General features: G+C 38.8%; 1 protein-coding gene across 1 annotated transcript in view; it reads left to right on the forward strand.

The window, feature by feature from the left end:
- LOC118811244 (deleted in malignant brain tumors 1 protein-like) overlaps positions 1 to 10,929 on the forward strand; it is a 52,112-nt gene extending 41,183 nt beyond the window's left edge. The window contains 9 exon segments of the mRNA XM_036575402.1: positions 4,896 to 4,964; positions 5,313 to 5,615; positions 5,931 to 6,242; positions 6,394 to 6,708; positions 6,827 to 7,150; positions 7,359 to 7,688; positions 8,000 to 8,305; positions 10,270 to 10,341; positions 10,453 to 10,929. Of these exon segments, the coding sequence (XP_036431295.1) occupies positions 4,896 to 4,964; positions 5,313 to 5,615; positions 5,931 to 6,242; positions 6,394 to 6,708; positions 6,827 to 7,150; positions 7,359 to 7,688; positions 8,000 to 8,305; positions 10,270 to 10,341; positions 10,453 to 10,859 (2,438 nt within the window). The 3' untranslated portion in view covers positions 10,860 to 10,929.
- The last annotated feature ends 5,134 nt before the right edge of the window (positions 10,930 to 16,063 follow it).

Here is a 16,063-nt window from a genome sequence, read left to right on the forward strand (position 1 = left end):
ACCTACAGACAGCTCTTAGATAAATGACTGCACAAGCAGTTACTCTGGAGGCCATAACATACTTTGTACAAAACTTGAACATGCTCAGAAAGCATCTCATTAAAAAGTGGTGCTTGAAAACTTAAGGTCAGCTGCCCTGTTTCAGCAGTTCAAGGAGCTGCAGAACTTTTGGCAGCGTCCAGAACAGAGCTGATGAAGCTCATCATGGAGACACTGAAAACATTAGCTTAGCCACACAGCCCAGAGAGGCAGACAAAGAGCAGCTGTTCTGAAGCAGAAACTTTTGTTTCCTCTCACTCTTCTTCTCAAAGACAGAAAACATGGAGTAGAAGAACAAGGAGAGCAGAACCAGACCTACCCAGCTCTACCACACACACCCTCACACACACACCTCACTGGCTCTACTACACATGCACTCACCATCACCTAACCAGATCTACCTGTAATCTACCTCCGCTCTCCACCATTTCCACTCTGAAGCCTCGCCACACCGTTCCCTTTGTGGCCTACTTGAAAGCTCTTTCGAACTTGAACTTGAGACTTTTTTCAGTTCCTCACAGAATGCAGCCTGACTCCTTTCTCTCTCTCTCTCTCTCTCTCGCTCTATCTCTCTTGCTTTCTCTCTCTCCCTCTTCTGATTGTAATTAGTGTGGTTATGAGTTTACTAAAACTGGATAAATTTGCTGTTGTTTATAACAATTTTAAAGGTAGAAAGGATGTATGAGTGAATTTATTCAATTCAAGGCAGTGAATGTAAAGTTTACTGTCTCTAGAGGTTCACACCTCAGAACTTTTGCAAAGTGAAACACTTCATCTAAAACTTTACAATTTATACAAATCCAATTTTGTCACCAAATGGCGCACACAGAGTTCATATGATCTGATTCTGTTTGAACCAGTTACACACTGCTGTGGTCAGTCTAAAACACCTTTAACATTTCAGTAACACTTTATTTGAAGTGGTCCTTTGTAGATGATTAATAAACTCTTAACAGATTATCAGTAACACATCAACAACCTATCAGTGAAGTAGGTGTAGTGCAGCGTCCGAATACATTGAAGTAAATAACTTGTAGATGTACTGTTGATACATCACGTACATTAAGTAGATGTACTGTTGATATGTTACTTCTATTACGCAAAATCTAACCTTACCCAACCTTACCTAAAACCTAACCCTAACCCTTGTGTGGTGTTTGGGTCTGTGGGACTTATTTTCAATTTTTACCAAAAGAAAAAAATATGTGATTTATTATTGTTTCAACCTCAGATTCCTTGGCCTTTGCTCATTTTCTGTGAAGAACATATAAAATAACACATTTTCAGTGACTTCACACTGTTCACCCCCTATTTATGTTACACAAGTGGGTGAACCCGCAGGGAAAAAAAGTGTGGAGGTGCTGTGTCCCTTCACTCTGCTCTCCTTCTACATGGCCTGCTGTTAGTGTGTGTGTGTGTGTGTGTGTGTGAGGGTGGACAACATGGGCAGGCTCCTGACTGGCTACAGCTGCTAAAGGAGAACCTTACGCTGGCCACTTGTAATATTTTAAACATCTGGTATTTTTACATAAATTGTTATGGCTGTATTGATAAATAAATAAAAAAAGAACAATAATGTGGTGGGTCCACCAGACCCGCAGAGTAACAAAAACATCAACACCACAATTAATCCTTAATCCTAACCCTAACCTTAACCTCAACCCAAAACCGAATCCTAACCCTCATAAGTTTTTGACATGTTACTGAGAATCCATTGACTGTTTGTATCATCTAAAAGAACCACTTAAAATAAAGTGTCACCAAAATTTCTGCTTTTCTAATGATTTAGCCTGAATTTGATGCGACTCAGAGACATTATTAGAGTAAAATATATGAATAACCAAAGGCACACAGACCAGTACTGCACACTGACAATGTTGGACAAAACTTTGAAAAAGTAGTGGTGGCTGAATACTGAATACACTGTCCAAAATGTATTCCATTACAATATATATATATATATATATATATATATATATATATATATATATATATATATATATATATAAACAAACGTATTCAGAATACCTTTACAATACATTCAGAATACATAGTGATAAAGCACATGGGGGAAACATGGCACATTTTTTCTCTCATTTTTCTACTTTCACACTGTTCCTTGCTGTCATTTGTTTGTGAAATTTCACTTACCATTTCAACGAAGACTAGAAATTTCTAATATTTTTTTTCTTTCTCACCACCTGAGCAGGAGTCCAGTACAACACCAATGCTAAGCTTATCACTTGCAAACACATCAATTACTGAGGAGATTATTAGTTTGATCATTACTCATAAAAGCTCAGTAACACTGAGATTAATCACCGATCATCACATTGATTTATCAGTCTACTCAGACTTTAGCAGAGCTCAGTAATACTAAGATTAATAACTGATCATCACATTGATTTTTCAGTCTACTCAGGCTTAAGCACAGCTCAGTAACAGTGAGATTATTAATCGATCACATTGATTAATCAGTCTACTCAGGCTTTAGCAGAGCTCAGTAATACTAAGATTAATAACTGATCATCACACTGATTTTTCAGTCTACTCAGGCTTAAGCACAGCTCAGTAACAGTGAGATTATTAATCGATCACATTGATTAATCAGTCTACTCAGGCTTTAGCAAAGCTCAATAACACTGAGATTAATAACTGATCACATTGATTTATCAGTACTCAGGCTTCAGCCAGAGTAAATTTTGGTAAAGAAACTGTTAACCGAGGTCCTCTTAAGGGTTTTTCTAACAGGTAAGTTTGCTACATGCAGCAATTTAAAAACAAGCATCAATTGGGTTTCTTTTAAATATGATTTTTTTTATTCATTTATTTTTGAAATTTAAGTACGTATTTGAAAATTATTTTCCTAAAAATGTAGAAAGTAACTGTATTTTGAATACCGCCTTTACAAAATGTAACTTGAACTGAATACAGATACTTTATTTCTGTACTCTACATAGGTATTCACAATATATACTTGTATTCCATTACATCCCAACTCAGCACAGTGATGGATATTTTATTCCTCTCCACATTGGAACATCTGTAAATACATCCATGCATTTCCAAGGTTGCATTTTGCACTGAAATTCAGAACAGAACATTTTCTAAATAGAATATAGAATATAATATATAACACAGTAAAAACATTCGTGGAGACAAAAAAGAAAACACCTTTATAGTGATTGGTGAGCTAACAGTTAATCACTGTGTCTGTGTCTAATGTAGAGAAGTGTGTTTAGTGGTTTGTGTGTAGTGTTTTGCTAAAAGTGTGAGGCTGAGAATGAGCTTGTAGTTGTGCAGATCTGGGCTGAAGTTTTGCTCCTTCAGTGTCAGGATTCACTAACTGTGTGTTATTTCTAATTGTAGTGTGTAAGCAGTCAGTGTAGTAAAGTGTAAAGTAAACTAACATTCAGGGAGGGCAATTTAGACTGTCACTAAATATTACTTTGAGTAAACTACCTGTTATTTTGACACTTAAACAGTGTATACCTGCTACTGTATTTTTGTTTAAGTTTGTGTTTATCGTAATGTTATATAGTGTTTAAGTGACAAAAAAACAATTGTTACTCAGAAAGTGTGTGAGTAGTTTATCCGTGTGTTTAGCTTATCAGTGTATTTGCCCTTGAGTAGGTTAGTAGTATGTGTGTGTGAGTAGTTTATCAGTATGTGTGTGTAGTTTATCAGTGTTCATGTGTGCCTGTGTGTGTGTGTGTGTGTTGTCTGTGTGTGTAGTTTCTCAATGTGTGTCTGTGAGCAGTTAATCAGTGTGTGCCATCAGTGTCAGTGCATGTAGTTTATCAGTGTGCGAAAGTAGTTTATCTGTTTGTGTGAGTAGTTTATCAGTGTTTGTGTGTATGAGTAATTTTTCAGTGTGCGCGTGTGTGTGTGTGAGAATAGTTTATCAGTGTGTGTTTTGCAGTAATTTATCAGTGTTTGTGTAGTTTATCTGTGTGTAAAAGCAGTTTATCAGTGTGTATGTGTGTGTGTGTGTATGTAAGAGAGAGAGAGAGAGAGAGAGAGAGAGAGAGAGAGTAGTTTATAAGTGTGTGAGAATAATTTATCAATGTGTTTTTGTCTGTTTATGTATGAATATGTACTTGTGTGTCTATGTAGTTCACCTGTTCATGTATGATTAGTTTATCTCTCTCTCTCTCTCTGTGTGTGTGTGTGTGTGTGTGTGTGTGTGTGTGTGTGTTTAGGTGTGTGTGCGTGTGTGTGTGTGTCTGTGTGTGTGTGTGGGTGTGTGTGTGTGTGTGTGTGTGTTTGTGTGTGTGTGCGTGTGTGTGTGTGTGTGTGTGTGTGTGTGTGTGTGTGTGTGTGTGTGTGTGTGTGTCTGTGTGTGTGTGTGGGTGTGTGGGTGTGTGTGTATGTGTGTGTGTGTGTGTGTGTGTGTGTGTGTGTGTGAGATGGTTATCAGTGTGTGGATCAGCTCTCTGCAGGTGCAGCATTGATGCTGTATTACACTGGAGTGTTTCCTCTCTCTGAAGTCAGTCTCCTGTATGTTGGTGTGTTTCTCACCACACTGCTGCGAGCGTCTCTCCTCACACACACACACCTCTAGAGACGGAGGTGGAGTTCTGTTCATCAGTGCTGACGCTCGTTTGATAAATATGGAGAAAGAAAAAAATGCCTCCTCTGATTTGTCACTGAAAATGTTTGATGATTTCCTCTCCTCTTTCTAATAAGGTAATAGTGAGTGTGATTGGCGGCTGTGGGGAGCTCTCTCTCTCTCTCTCTCTCTCTCCCCCCCCTCTCTATATATATATTTCTCTAACTTTTTCAGTTTCTTCAGTCTCTCTGGGTTAAAGAAGGTGAAACTTGTTCTGCTGCTGAGTTGAACAGACTGTGTGCAGGTCAGAGGGAGATGGACAGCTGTGTCGCTCTTATTCTCCTGTCCTTCACAATCACACTCACCACAGCTGGTAAGAGAACTTACTCAATGTAATGTGTAAATAAATTGAGATAAATTCACAGGTCAGAAATATTCAGCAGTTTCTGGTTTTCAGGACTTCAAGGCAGTAATCTTATAGTGATCTCTGGGTGTTATGATCATTTCTGATAAGTGAGTAACTGTGAATGATCTAAGCATTGTTGTTATTGCCATATTTTTTTCTGCCTTTCTTTTTTTACTCTGAATGAAGGAACCATTAAAGAGTTAAAAGAAGTAAATAATAAAACAAATGGAAATGTAATTAAGTATGTAATAATATACTACAACTACTACTACTAATAATAACAATAATGATGATGATGATCTCTCTTTTGTACAGACAGTGTGAGGTTGGTTGATGGGGGCAGTCGCTGTGCTGGGAGAGTGGAGGTTTATCGTAATGGAACGTGGGGAACAGTGTGTGATTATTGGTGGGATATGACAGATGCTGCAGTGGTGTGCAGAGAGCTGGGCTGTGGAGATGCTCTGGGTATTCCTAAGTATGGTCCAGGATCAGGACCAATATTGATGGGATATGTGTGGTGTGATGGATCAGAGTCCACACTGAGCAGCTGTTATTTTAATCCATTTTATGGTCGTCTGTGTACTTCTCATGATCAAGACAGTGGAGTCACCTGCGCAGGTAGGCCTCCATCATTCCTGAAAACTGAACAAATGTCGCTGTCATTAATAGACAATAATCTACAACAATTTGCAACAAACATTTTCACTTCTGCTGTAAATGTACCCTTTAAATATGTTGAAGATTTAGATTTTTCAATGGATCATTATGCTGAACTAAAACTGTTTTAAAATTAAACAATTTTATATTTACTCTGTTGTGACCCACGCATGTTCTAAAGTATGATTGGCAAATCCTTCTATGAGTTAGTATGTTCCTATTTTTAAGTATTGAAGATGATGTCTTGTAAATGATGAAATATTTGTGAATACACAGGTGAGAAGCCCAGACTTACGGATGGTCCTCATGAGTGCGCTGGGAGAGTGGAGGTATTTTTTAACAATAACTGGGCCTCGGTGTGCAATGCTGGCTTTGACCAGCAGGATGCAGAGGTTGTGTGTCGAGAGCTGGGCTGTGGGCTTGCTGTGGAGGTGCTGGGAGAAGTTGCTTTTGGCAGAGGGGAGGGTCAGGTGTGGTCAGAGGAGCTTCAGTGTAGAGGCAACGAATCTCAGATTTACTTCTGTCCAACATCATCTTCACTCAAACACAACTGCACTCATGACAGTGATGTCGGAATAAAATGTTCTGGTTAAGTATCAATGTTAATACCTTAAAAAGAGACTATGCAGGTGATGAAGGCTGTTACAATTGAACATATTATATCAACAAGGAACTGTTTGCATTAATGATCCATTTTTGCTTTTCTAGACTTTTATTAAGCTCTTAGTTGTGTTTTCAGGTCACACAGGGGCTCGGTTGATCAGTGGTTTGGACTCCTGTTCTGGTCGAGTGGAGCTCCAGTACCTCAGTGAGTGGGGTACAGTGTGTGATGTAAGCTGGGATATGAGAGCTGCCAGTGTCCTCTGTGGTCAGCTGAAGTGTGGGAGTGCTGTGGCTGTGTTGGGGTCAGACTGGTTTGGGGAGGGGAGTGGCCAGATCTGGGCTGATGTGTTTGACTGTCAGGGGAACGAAACACACCTGTCAAAATGTCCCATTTCATCATGGAGTCGGACTGCATGCTCTCATAAACAGGATGCTGGAGTCATCTGCAGTGGTGAGTCACATTTATTGTTTGAGAATGATATGCAACATGTTAATAACAGCATCAGTGTCTGAGTTTATGGATCCTTTAATTGAATAGGAAGTATTTAATTTAAGTGATCACTCTTCAGGTTCCTCTCTGGCGTTTCATGAGGGGCAAGTGCGGTTGTCTGGAGGGATGGAGTGTGAGGGGGAGGTGGAGGTGTACTTCAGGCAGGACTGGAGGAGAGTTCTGCTGGACTCCTGGAGTGAGTCTGAGGCCTCTGTGGTCTGCAGACAGCTGGGCTGTGGCTCTGTGTTCAGCTTCTCCAGCTCCTCTCCATCCAGTCCTGAACACAGACACATGTGTGTGATGGGTTTCAGTTGTTCTGGGAGTGAAGCTCATCTGGGGAACTGCAGTAGTGCAGAAACAGTCAACTGCAGCTCCAGAGAGCAGCTCTCTATTACCTGTTCTGGTAAAATACTACAACACAAATCTTTTTGGTTAACAGTTTCATCGAAACTGCTCTAAATATTACATTTTCATGTTGATATTAAATAATTAACCACAAGATTAATGTTTTTCATCATATGGATGACACACATACACTGTGTGAAGAATTTTATGGTGAATTACTTTGTGTGTGTGTGTGTGTGTGTGTTTGTGTGTGTGTGTTTGTGTAGGTAAGTTTAGTTCAGCTCACAGCTCCATCAGGCTGGTTGGTTCTGGGGGAGACTGTGCAGGAAGGCTGGAGGTTTTCCACAGTGGCTCATGGGGGACAGTGTGTGATGACTTGTGGGATATTGAGGATGCGCAGGTGGTCTGCATACAGCTGCAGTGTGGAGTGGCCCTCAGTGCTCTGGTACCTGCCCAATTCGGACCTGGAACTGGACCCATATGGCTGAATGAGGTGGAGTGTGAGGGAAACGAAACATCCCTGTGGAACTGCAGATTTCAGCTGTGTGGAGAAGATGAATGTGGACACAAGGAGGATGTAGGAGTCGTGTGCTCAGGTAATGTGTGATTGATGCTGGTATGTTTTAATTTTTCAGCTAGCTCTATTTTGTATGTAAGATTTAGTCATGTGCGAGATTGACACAAGCAGTGTTTGCACAAATTTCTATTCTTTTATATTTCCCCAAATGTTCAAAAGGTACCGACAAGGAGTTTAACATAGAAATAACATTTGTTTTAGGAAATTAATAAAATCATAGCAAGATTTTTTGAGGAATTAAAAAGTGTTTGATACTAATGTATGTGATGTTTGTATGTTGATTTAAATGTTCATTTTTGGAGTCAGTGTAACACATTTTTCTCTCACCAGAGTTTAAAGAGATCAGGCTCACTGAGGGCTGTGAGGGGAATCTGGAAGTGTTCTACAATGGAACCTGGGGTAATGTGTGTTTAAATAATATGGATGAAGAAACAGTAAGTTTGATCTGTCAGGAGCTGAACTGTGGAAGAACCGGCAGTGAGAGAGCTACCAAAGCGAGAGTGGAATCAGCTCCTAACTGGCTGGATGATCTGAAATGTAGGAAACACGACTCCACTCTGTGGCACTGTCCATCTTCTCCCTGGAGGCAGAACAAGTGTGATAACAACAACGAAGTGGCTCACATAATCTGCTCAGGTAGGCAGCTTATATTGGTTTTGTATATTAATGTGAGTGGAATGAAAAATAAAATAAAGGAAAAGCTCTATGAACAAACAGATTAACATCACTGTTAAATAATTTTGAAAAATTGGAGTACTTAAAAACACTGAGCATCCAGATCATCTAACATAAGTCTTCTCTGTGTTACTTTAAGCTTTGAGCAATATAGTTATTTAAGTTTGAGATATATGTATCCATGTTTGTGGGTCTGTACTGAAAACATGTCAAAACAACTATGAAGACTTTCCTTAAAAAGGCAGTCCTAGATATAAATGCTTTCAGAACTCTGTGTTGTAAATAAGATAAATGCTATTTACTAAATATGGAGATTATAGAATAAATTCATTTGTCTTTAAGACAGTGATGCTGAAGATGTAGAGCAGTTTGGAAAGTTTGGGCTTTTACTTTTTAGAAATGTTCAGAAAATCTTCATATTAGGTTAAAATATACATCTGCCCCTTTGTATATTTATTGCATCTTAATATACAAACCATCATTGTTGTGTTTTCTTACATTTTATCAATTATTTAGACAGGCTTAAAGAATATACTGTCCTATATACCTTACAATAGCTAAACCTTACAGACATGCTAATTCTACTTCAGCACTAAAAAGGTTTAACTGATTTTTTCAATGCGAATTTGTAATTGTTGTTTCTGATACAATTAATCAATAATATTTTTGAATGTATTGATTAGTTATTTATGTATAGTTACAGAAAATGCTACACTATTTGGACCTCTATAAGCCCAATAACTCATTTACGTGTCATGGAAGCCTAATATCTATAGCAATCACAAGGACAGAGTGAGGGTTGAGGGGGGTTATTATTTACAGTGTCAATTCATTATGTGGCAGAACATAAAATTTGATTCACTATATTAAACATTCACTATATTAAACATTATTAAACATTTTTATTACCCTTTTTCAGCACAGACTACAATTTAGCATGCCAACACCTGATGCTATTTTTTTAGGCCTACATCACTTTTAACATTGCACTGTAAAAAACAGTATTTGCAGAGTTTACATTCCATCTTCTTAGAGTTCTCTATAAAAGTTTTAAAATGTGGCCACATTACTGAGTAATGAGGATTTGCATTACTTTTTTTCATGCTGCGTCTGCTTTGCTGCAGTACTCAGTGCTACACAATTGATGCACATGAAAAAACACATTCAGTAAAATAGAACAATGATTAAACTAATGAGGACTCTCACTAGCTACATGGTATAGAAACATCTGTAACTGTGTAAAAATAAATGTGTATATATAAATAACAACATAAATGCAATTAGTACATTCACATAGTCCTAATTCACCAAAATGTTACAGTTTGTTAACTAGTCTGATTTTTTAAACATTTTCTAAACTGCTTATCCTGGATCGTGGGTGGGTGCTGGAGCCTATCCCAGCGGTCATTGGGCGAAAGGCAGGATACACCCTGGACAGGTCACGAGTCCATCACAGGGCAGACAGACAGACAGACATATACATTCACACTCACAATCACACCTAGGGGCAATTTAGCATTTCCAACTGGCCTGACTGCATGTCTTTGAACTATGGGAGGAAACCCGCACAGACACGGGGAGAACATGCAAACTCCACACAGAAAGGACCCTGGTCACCCAGCTGGGGTACCAAAGCCAGGAAGTGAGGCGACAGCGCTGCTCAATGCTAATTTTCCAGTAATCATTTTTTAAAACTAATATTTTTTTTTATTTATTTTTTTATTTATCTTTTCATCTTTTCTTCTCTTTGTTTCATTATTTGTAACAAAGCCATATAAACCTTTGTAGGGTACAGAATCTGAGATTAATATTTCATTTCAATGTAAGACATATTATTAAAAACTGAAATACTTATATGGAATCTATGTTTGCTAACATTTATAAGGAGTTTAATATGTAATGTGAATTTCTTTTCATACTTAAAGAAGAGGAAAATCATCATGTGTTACGAAGCCATCTAAAATGCTTTTCATCTTCCTATCAGCGGCAGTGCTCAAGTAAGTACACTTAAAAACAGATTTAATCAACATTTGATTTACTTTATATCTATGACTACACTGGTTCATCATTGTTTCTATATCTCCTCATGTGTGATGTGTGTGATGTAGATCACCTGCCTCTCAGGCTGAGGGGAGGAGAAGGAATCTGCTCTGGGAGGCTGGAGGTGTATCACAACTCTGAGTGGGGCTCCATCTGTAATGATCTGTGGGACACCAGGGATGCTCAGGTGGTCTGCAGGCAGCTGGGCTGTGGGCCGGCGCTGAGTGCTGATGGGAGTGCTGTCTTTGGTGCTGGTGAAGGGCCTATCTGGCTGAACAGAGTGAAGTGTAGAGGGAATGAGATTCACCTGTGGGACTGTCCTCATTCCCTGAAGAACCACACTGACTGCTCCCACAGGCAGGATGCTGGAGTCACCTGTACAGGTCAGAGAAGTCTGCAGGATTTTGGAGTTTCTGACGCCTTTCAAAACCCTTTCCCTTATGTTAGTACTTTGCAAGGCTTCAAGGACAAGTAATGCTATTTTGCAGTTTTTATGGTGTACAAAGTGACTTACTAAACTAAACAATATATTATGCTTTGTTGGTTATTTTGTGTTTTCTTTATGTATTTACAGACATATCTGTGCTCTTCACTACCACAGCCATAATACCAATCACCACCAGCACAGGTTCTTTTTTGTCTCATTTTAATAAATGTTTCCAAAAAGGTTGTTTTATGTTAATAGAGTTTCTGTTTTTTTGTTTTTATTATCAGTTGGTCAGTCAGTGAAGAGAAAAAACACTTCTCCATCCATCTATCCAGTGTCTCTCCTGGTTCTGGGAGTGGTGCTCTTCCTGGCCTTAGTGCTTCTGGTTGTGCTGTTTTACCAGAACAGAGTGCTCAGGAGAGGTAGAGAGATTCAGAGATCATCTACAATCCACTTTCTGTACATTCTATAAACATCATTAGTCCTTCAATCTGTCATCAGATTTGTCATCAGATCTGTCTCCCTCACAGTGCTCTCTAAGAGAAAGCATAAGACTGTGACTGAGGCAGTCTATGAGGAGATCGACCGCAGATACATCACTAAAAAAACTGACTCGACTCAAAAGGGGTGAGTACAATTTAAAACTCTTGCCACAATGCATGCTCACTTGCCCCATGACCAAAGCGATATTTAATTCTTTCAAAGGGATCATGTCTTCAGTATTGCTTCCTCGGTGTATAATGAGAGTAAATCAGTTAAATGAGAGTTTAGTGTATATTAGATGTAATATGCAGTTAGAGTAGATCTACATGTAGTGTAGTGTGTTAATTCTGGTGATAAGTATCTATTAGGCAGCTGAAGTTAAACTGAGTAATTCCTGTGTGTCTGTGTGTGCGTGCTTATTAATCAGTTAGAATAAATTAAAAAGTGCCTAAACAAGTGAGTAAGTGTGAAAGTGACTGACTGACTGAATTAGTAGAGTGATTGACAGAGTGAGTGATAAGTGAGTGATCAAATGGGTGGCTGAGTGAAGGACTGCATCAGTGACAAAGTGACCAAGTGACCAAATAATTAGGTGAGTGACTGAGTGAACAATGGTCTGAGTGAGTGACCAAGTGACCAATTAATCAAATGAGTGACCCAGTGACAAGTGAGTGACTGAGTGTTGTTCGAATTTTCTGCCTTAAATTGTGCATGCATGCTCTGTGGGCGATCACTGAGGGTGGGACTAACATGCACGTGCGGTCGGACGGGCTATGGACACACAGAGGGGGTGCGACTTCATTCTCTGCTCAGGACCACCAGCACCAAATTTGATGTACAGCAGTATCCTCAAATGTCTGTTACTGTGCTTTTTTTATTTCGGTAGTCAAGTGAAGCATTAGAGTTAAGTTTGCCTCCATAAGCTAGAAACAAGCGAAGCATCAACAGCATCAGTAAGTTTTACTGGAGAAACAGATCATTTTCCTCATTGTAACCAAACAAAAGAAATAGCTCTCTCTGTTAGACCAATTTTAACAGCTTCTGCGGGTAAAGTTGACTTTTTATACGCCAGCTTCATATTTGAATTTGCCGTTCCACCTTAAATGGTGCAGCAGGTGCCGGTGTTGTGCCGAATTCCGACTCCCCGGCAGAATCCGACTCCCCCTCGCGTGCACGCGCTTCACGTAAACATGTGGACGTTACGGACTGCACTCAGGATTTCTTAGGTTATTTCTGTGTGTAAATAACGCTTTATCTTTAATTTTCCTTCACAGAGAACAACACAACAGGATCTAAAGCCAAACAAAGACTCTCACCGCGACGGTTTAGTTTAATATTGCGAAATAAAAATGATTGTTGTAGTTGCAGTACTTGAGAACTGGTGGGACTGAATGGCTTTCAGTCATGACGATAAGTGTTACGACACATTAAACACAGCTTTAAACCTCTGTCTGGAGCAATAAAGCTCACATCTAAGGACCTGACGTTGCAGTTTTAGCTGACTTGTTTTACTTGTCATTATTCAGCAACCAGACTTTCATTGCTTGCATAGCTAAGACAAATTAACAAATTAGTATACATTACTGCATAAAAGAGTTGCCTCTAATTAAAAATTGCAGTAAGAACAACTGTTGTAATGGTAGTAATTTAAGATTAATTTTGGCTGAAAAGTCTTCAGCTTTTACATAGTCAGAAGGTGTTTTGTGAACCTGTCAAAATTATGCCCCTCATATCTCTGGGCATGCATTATAACTTGAATGATTAACTTGTTCTGCTGACTTCTGGTTCATAGATTACAGCATATAAAGCACATTTCTCTGAATTCAACAGGGGGGATTTTACTGGGGGAGTAGAATTTTGGCAGGATTATTTTGACACCTGCTGAAATTACACTCCCCCTCTGATCTCAGCACTGCAAGGCCTGAATGATATCTCCTTTATTTTGCTAGCATGCCCTGGGCTGTGTCCTGAAATGCATTTTACTCTAGATTCAACAGGGGGGATTTTACTGGGGGGAGTAGAATTTTGGCAGGATTCTCCCCGTGTCTGCGTGGGTTTCCTCCGGGTACTCCGGTTTCCTCCCACAGTCCAAAGACATGTAGTCAGGCCAATTGGAAATGCTAAATTGCCCCTAGGTGTGAATGTGTGTGTGATTGTATATGTATGTCTGTCTGTCTGTCTGCCCTGCGATGGACTGGCGACCTGTCCAGGGTGTATCCTGCCTTCCGCCCAATGACAGCTGGGATAGGCTCCAGCACCCCACCGCGACCTAGAAGGATAAGCGGTTTAGATGATGTATGTATGTATGTATGTATGTAAATTCTTTCCCATCAAGACATTCTACAGGGGTGTTATTTTGCTCCAGCTAAAACAATTCGTAAAATGAGGACTCAGACTGTGCACGCATATTGCAGTGCAATATCACAGCATATTTTCACCATGTCTCCTCACATCTGTACATCTAGTCCTGAGAAATGTTTATACATGCCACAGTGCATGGTAGAATGTTAATACTATTATTGCATGATGCAGTCCACTTGTCTGGACACATCTGCACTCATTTTGTTTCTTCTTCCCCTTTTGTTTTTTATTTGGAGGGGTTACCCATCTGTAACTCATAATGACCAACAGCACTTGGTTCTGCATTCTGAACGTGGTTGATGACTTTTCTGCTCTCCTCTAACAGGAAGTATCCTCTCTGAAGAACAGCATTCAGGATATGAGAATGTGGATGAGGAGCTTCTCTCAGGTAAGAGGACCAGAACATGTGTGTGTGTGTGGTAAACTCCATTCCACTGACAAATATTACATACACAATTTAGAGAAAAAAAAAGAAATTAAATTACAAACTTGAATAGTTTTAGCTGTTTCTTTTGTGTCAAGAACAACATGAAAGGCCTGGAGTAAATCTGGTTAGTAACTAGTTAGATGTACTCTGTTACATGTACTCAAGCAGGGCTGGAATGGGAATTTAACCAAATTTCTGCCACACACACACACATACACACATACACACTGTCTTTGTTCAAGACAACTTTTTAAAAAAGCCTGCACATTTCTTACTGTCATTTATTATTTATGTGCTAATATGAGATAACAAAAGTGGCTAGCTAGTGATAAAATGAAAACTTACCAAATATTTGATCTGAAAAGTGTCATAATTATGACAGTCAACTAACTAATGCTTGTGGAGCAATTTAAGATCAGCATTTCTCACTGCCCACCAGCTTGGATATGTCCTCATCCTCCTTAAGCAGCCTTTCATTCTTTTCTTCCTAGTGCCACCATGTTTCTTGCAGCTTTTGCCACTGCTGTTCGTCTATGCATGATTCAAATACAAAAAGTGCTAAATTGATAATGCAAAAAAGTAATAAATTCTTTAAAGCATTCACACTGTTACGCTGAATTTGATGTACTAATCACTGAAGGCTGTTGTTCATTTCTTTTTCAAACTTCCTTTCCACTATAAATAGTACAGCAGTTCCACACTGCAACTTGTACAGGTGTTTAATTGTACCTGCTACATCATTTAAGGTGTGATTGTAAATGAGAATAAGGAGATAGCTTCAGCATAATCTAATATTTATCCACTGCATAAGACTCAATTATAATCAGCAAACTGGAGCTGAACTATTTGAGATGGGGGCCAATGGTTTAACCCCTAAATTATTACAGATATACACTTTGATGTATTTATAGTTTGTCTGAGTGTTCTTGTGCTTGTATTTATGAGTGTATACATTAGCTTACAGTAACTGGTTCAAAATGTTGCCAGCCCACCAGGAATTCTCCCAAATCTCCCAATGACCTACTCTGACATTGTACTGAAGTAACATTTGATTTTTTTTTTTCCTGAGAAATTTCAAACAGTAATATTTTACTGCAACTTAAGTTTATTTATTACATTTTTATTCAGTTCCTTTTTAGTCATTCACATTTTCTATTCATTTTGTGTGTGTGTGTATGTGTGTGTGTGTGTGTGTGTATGTGTGTGTGTGTGTGTCTGTGTGTGTGTGTTTGTGTACTTTTTCTTTTAGGTGAATCAGCAAAAGAGGACACAGCAGAGAACTATGATGAGGTCATCACCACAAGCCAGATCTCTGATCGTGTAGCAGGTATGTTTTGACTTTTTGATCCATTTGTTAAGCTTTTCCTACTCTATCCTCTTTAGGCAGTTACAATTCAGTCCCACGACTTATGCTCATCATGTGTGCAAAATCTGGCCAACAAGGACTTTATTGGATTCTGTTAAATTAAATTTTAAAATATATAAAATTATACAGTTTTTGAAAACATAATCAAATAATAAATTCACACTTAATCAATAGCAATGTAGTCCTATGTTAAGTGGTAGAATAGATAGAATTTGCTACACAAATAATCCTAACAGACAACTGTCTAAAATGTAATTTTATATCTTTTGAATATCTCTTTGTTTTGGTGTAGACACCATAGCAGATTGTTATGATGATGTCATCACTGCTTATCAGAGCTCAGCTGTTGTAAAAGGTATGAATGGTAATGTAACAACACTGTAATCTCAAACATGAACACAGTCACTGATGATACTGATGCTGATTTAATGACATTTATGTTTATTTTGTTAGAAGACATGACAGATAACACAGTAAAAATTTCAGATTAAAAAAATGAAAAAATCTCTCCATGTTTGTGTTGTGCACACACCACAGAGCTATTTTAAGGTCATCACTGCTGGACAGTAGGAGGGCTAAAAGGTTAGTGGCTAATATTGTTGTGTATGCTGCTAC

This window comes from Colossoma macropomum, unplaced genomic scaffold (genome assembly GCF_904425465.1).
Source record: "Colossoma macropomum unplaced genomic scaffold, Colossoma_macropomum, whole genome shotgun sequence".
NCBI classification, from domain to species: Eukaryota; Metazoa; Chordata; class Actinopteri; order Characiformes; family Serrasalmidae; genus Colossoma; species Colossoma macropomum.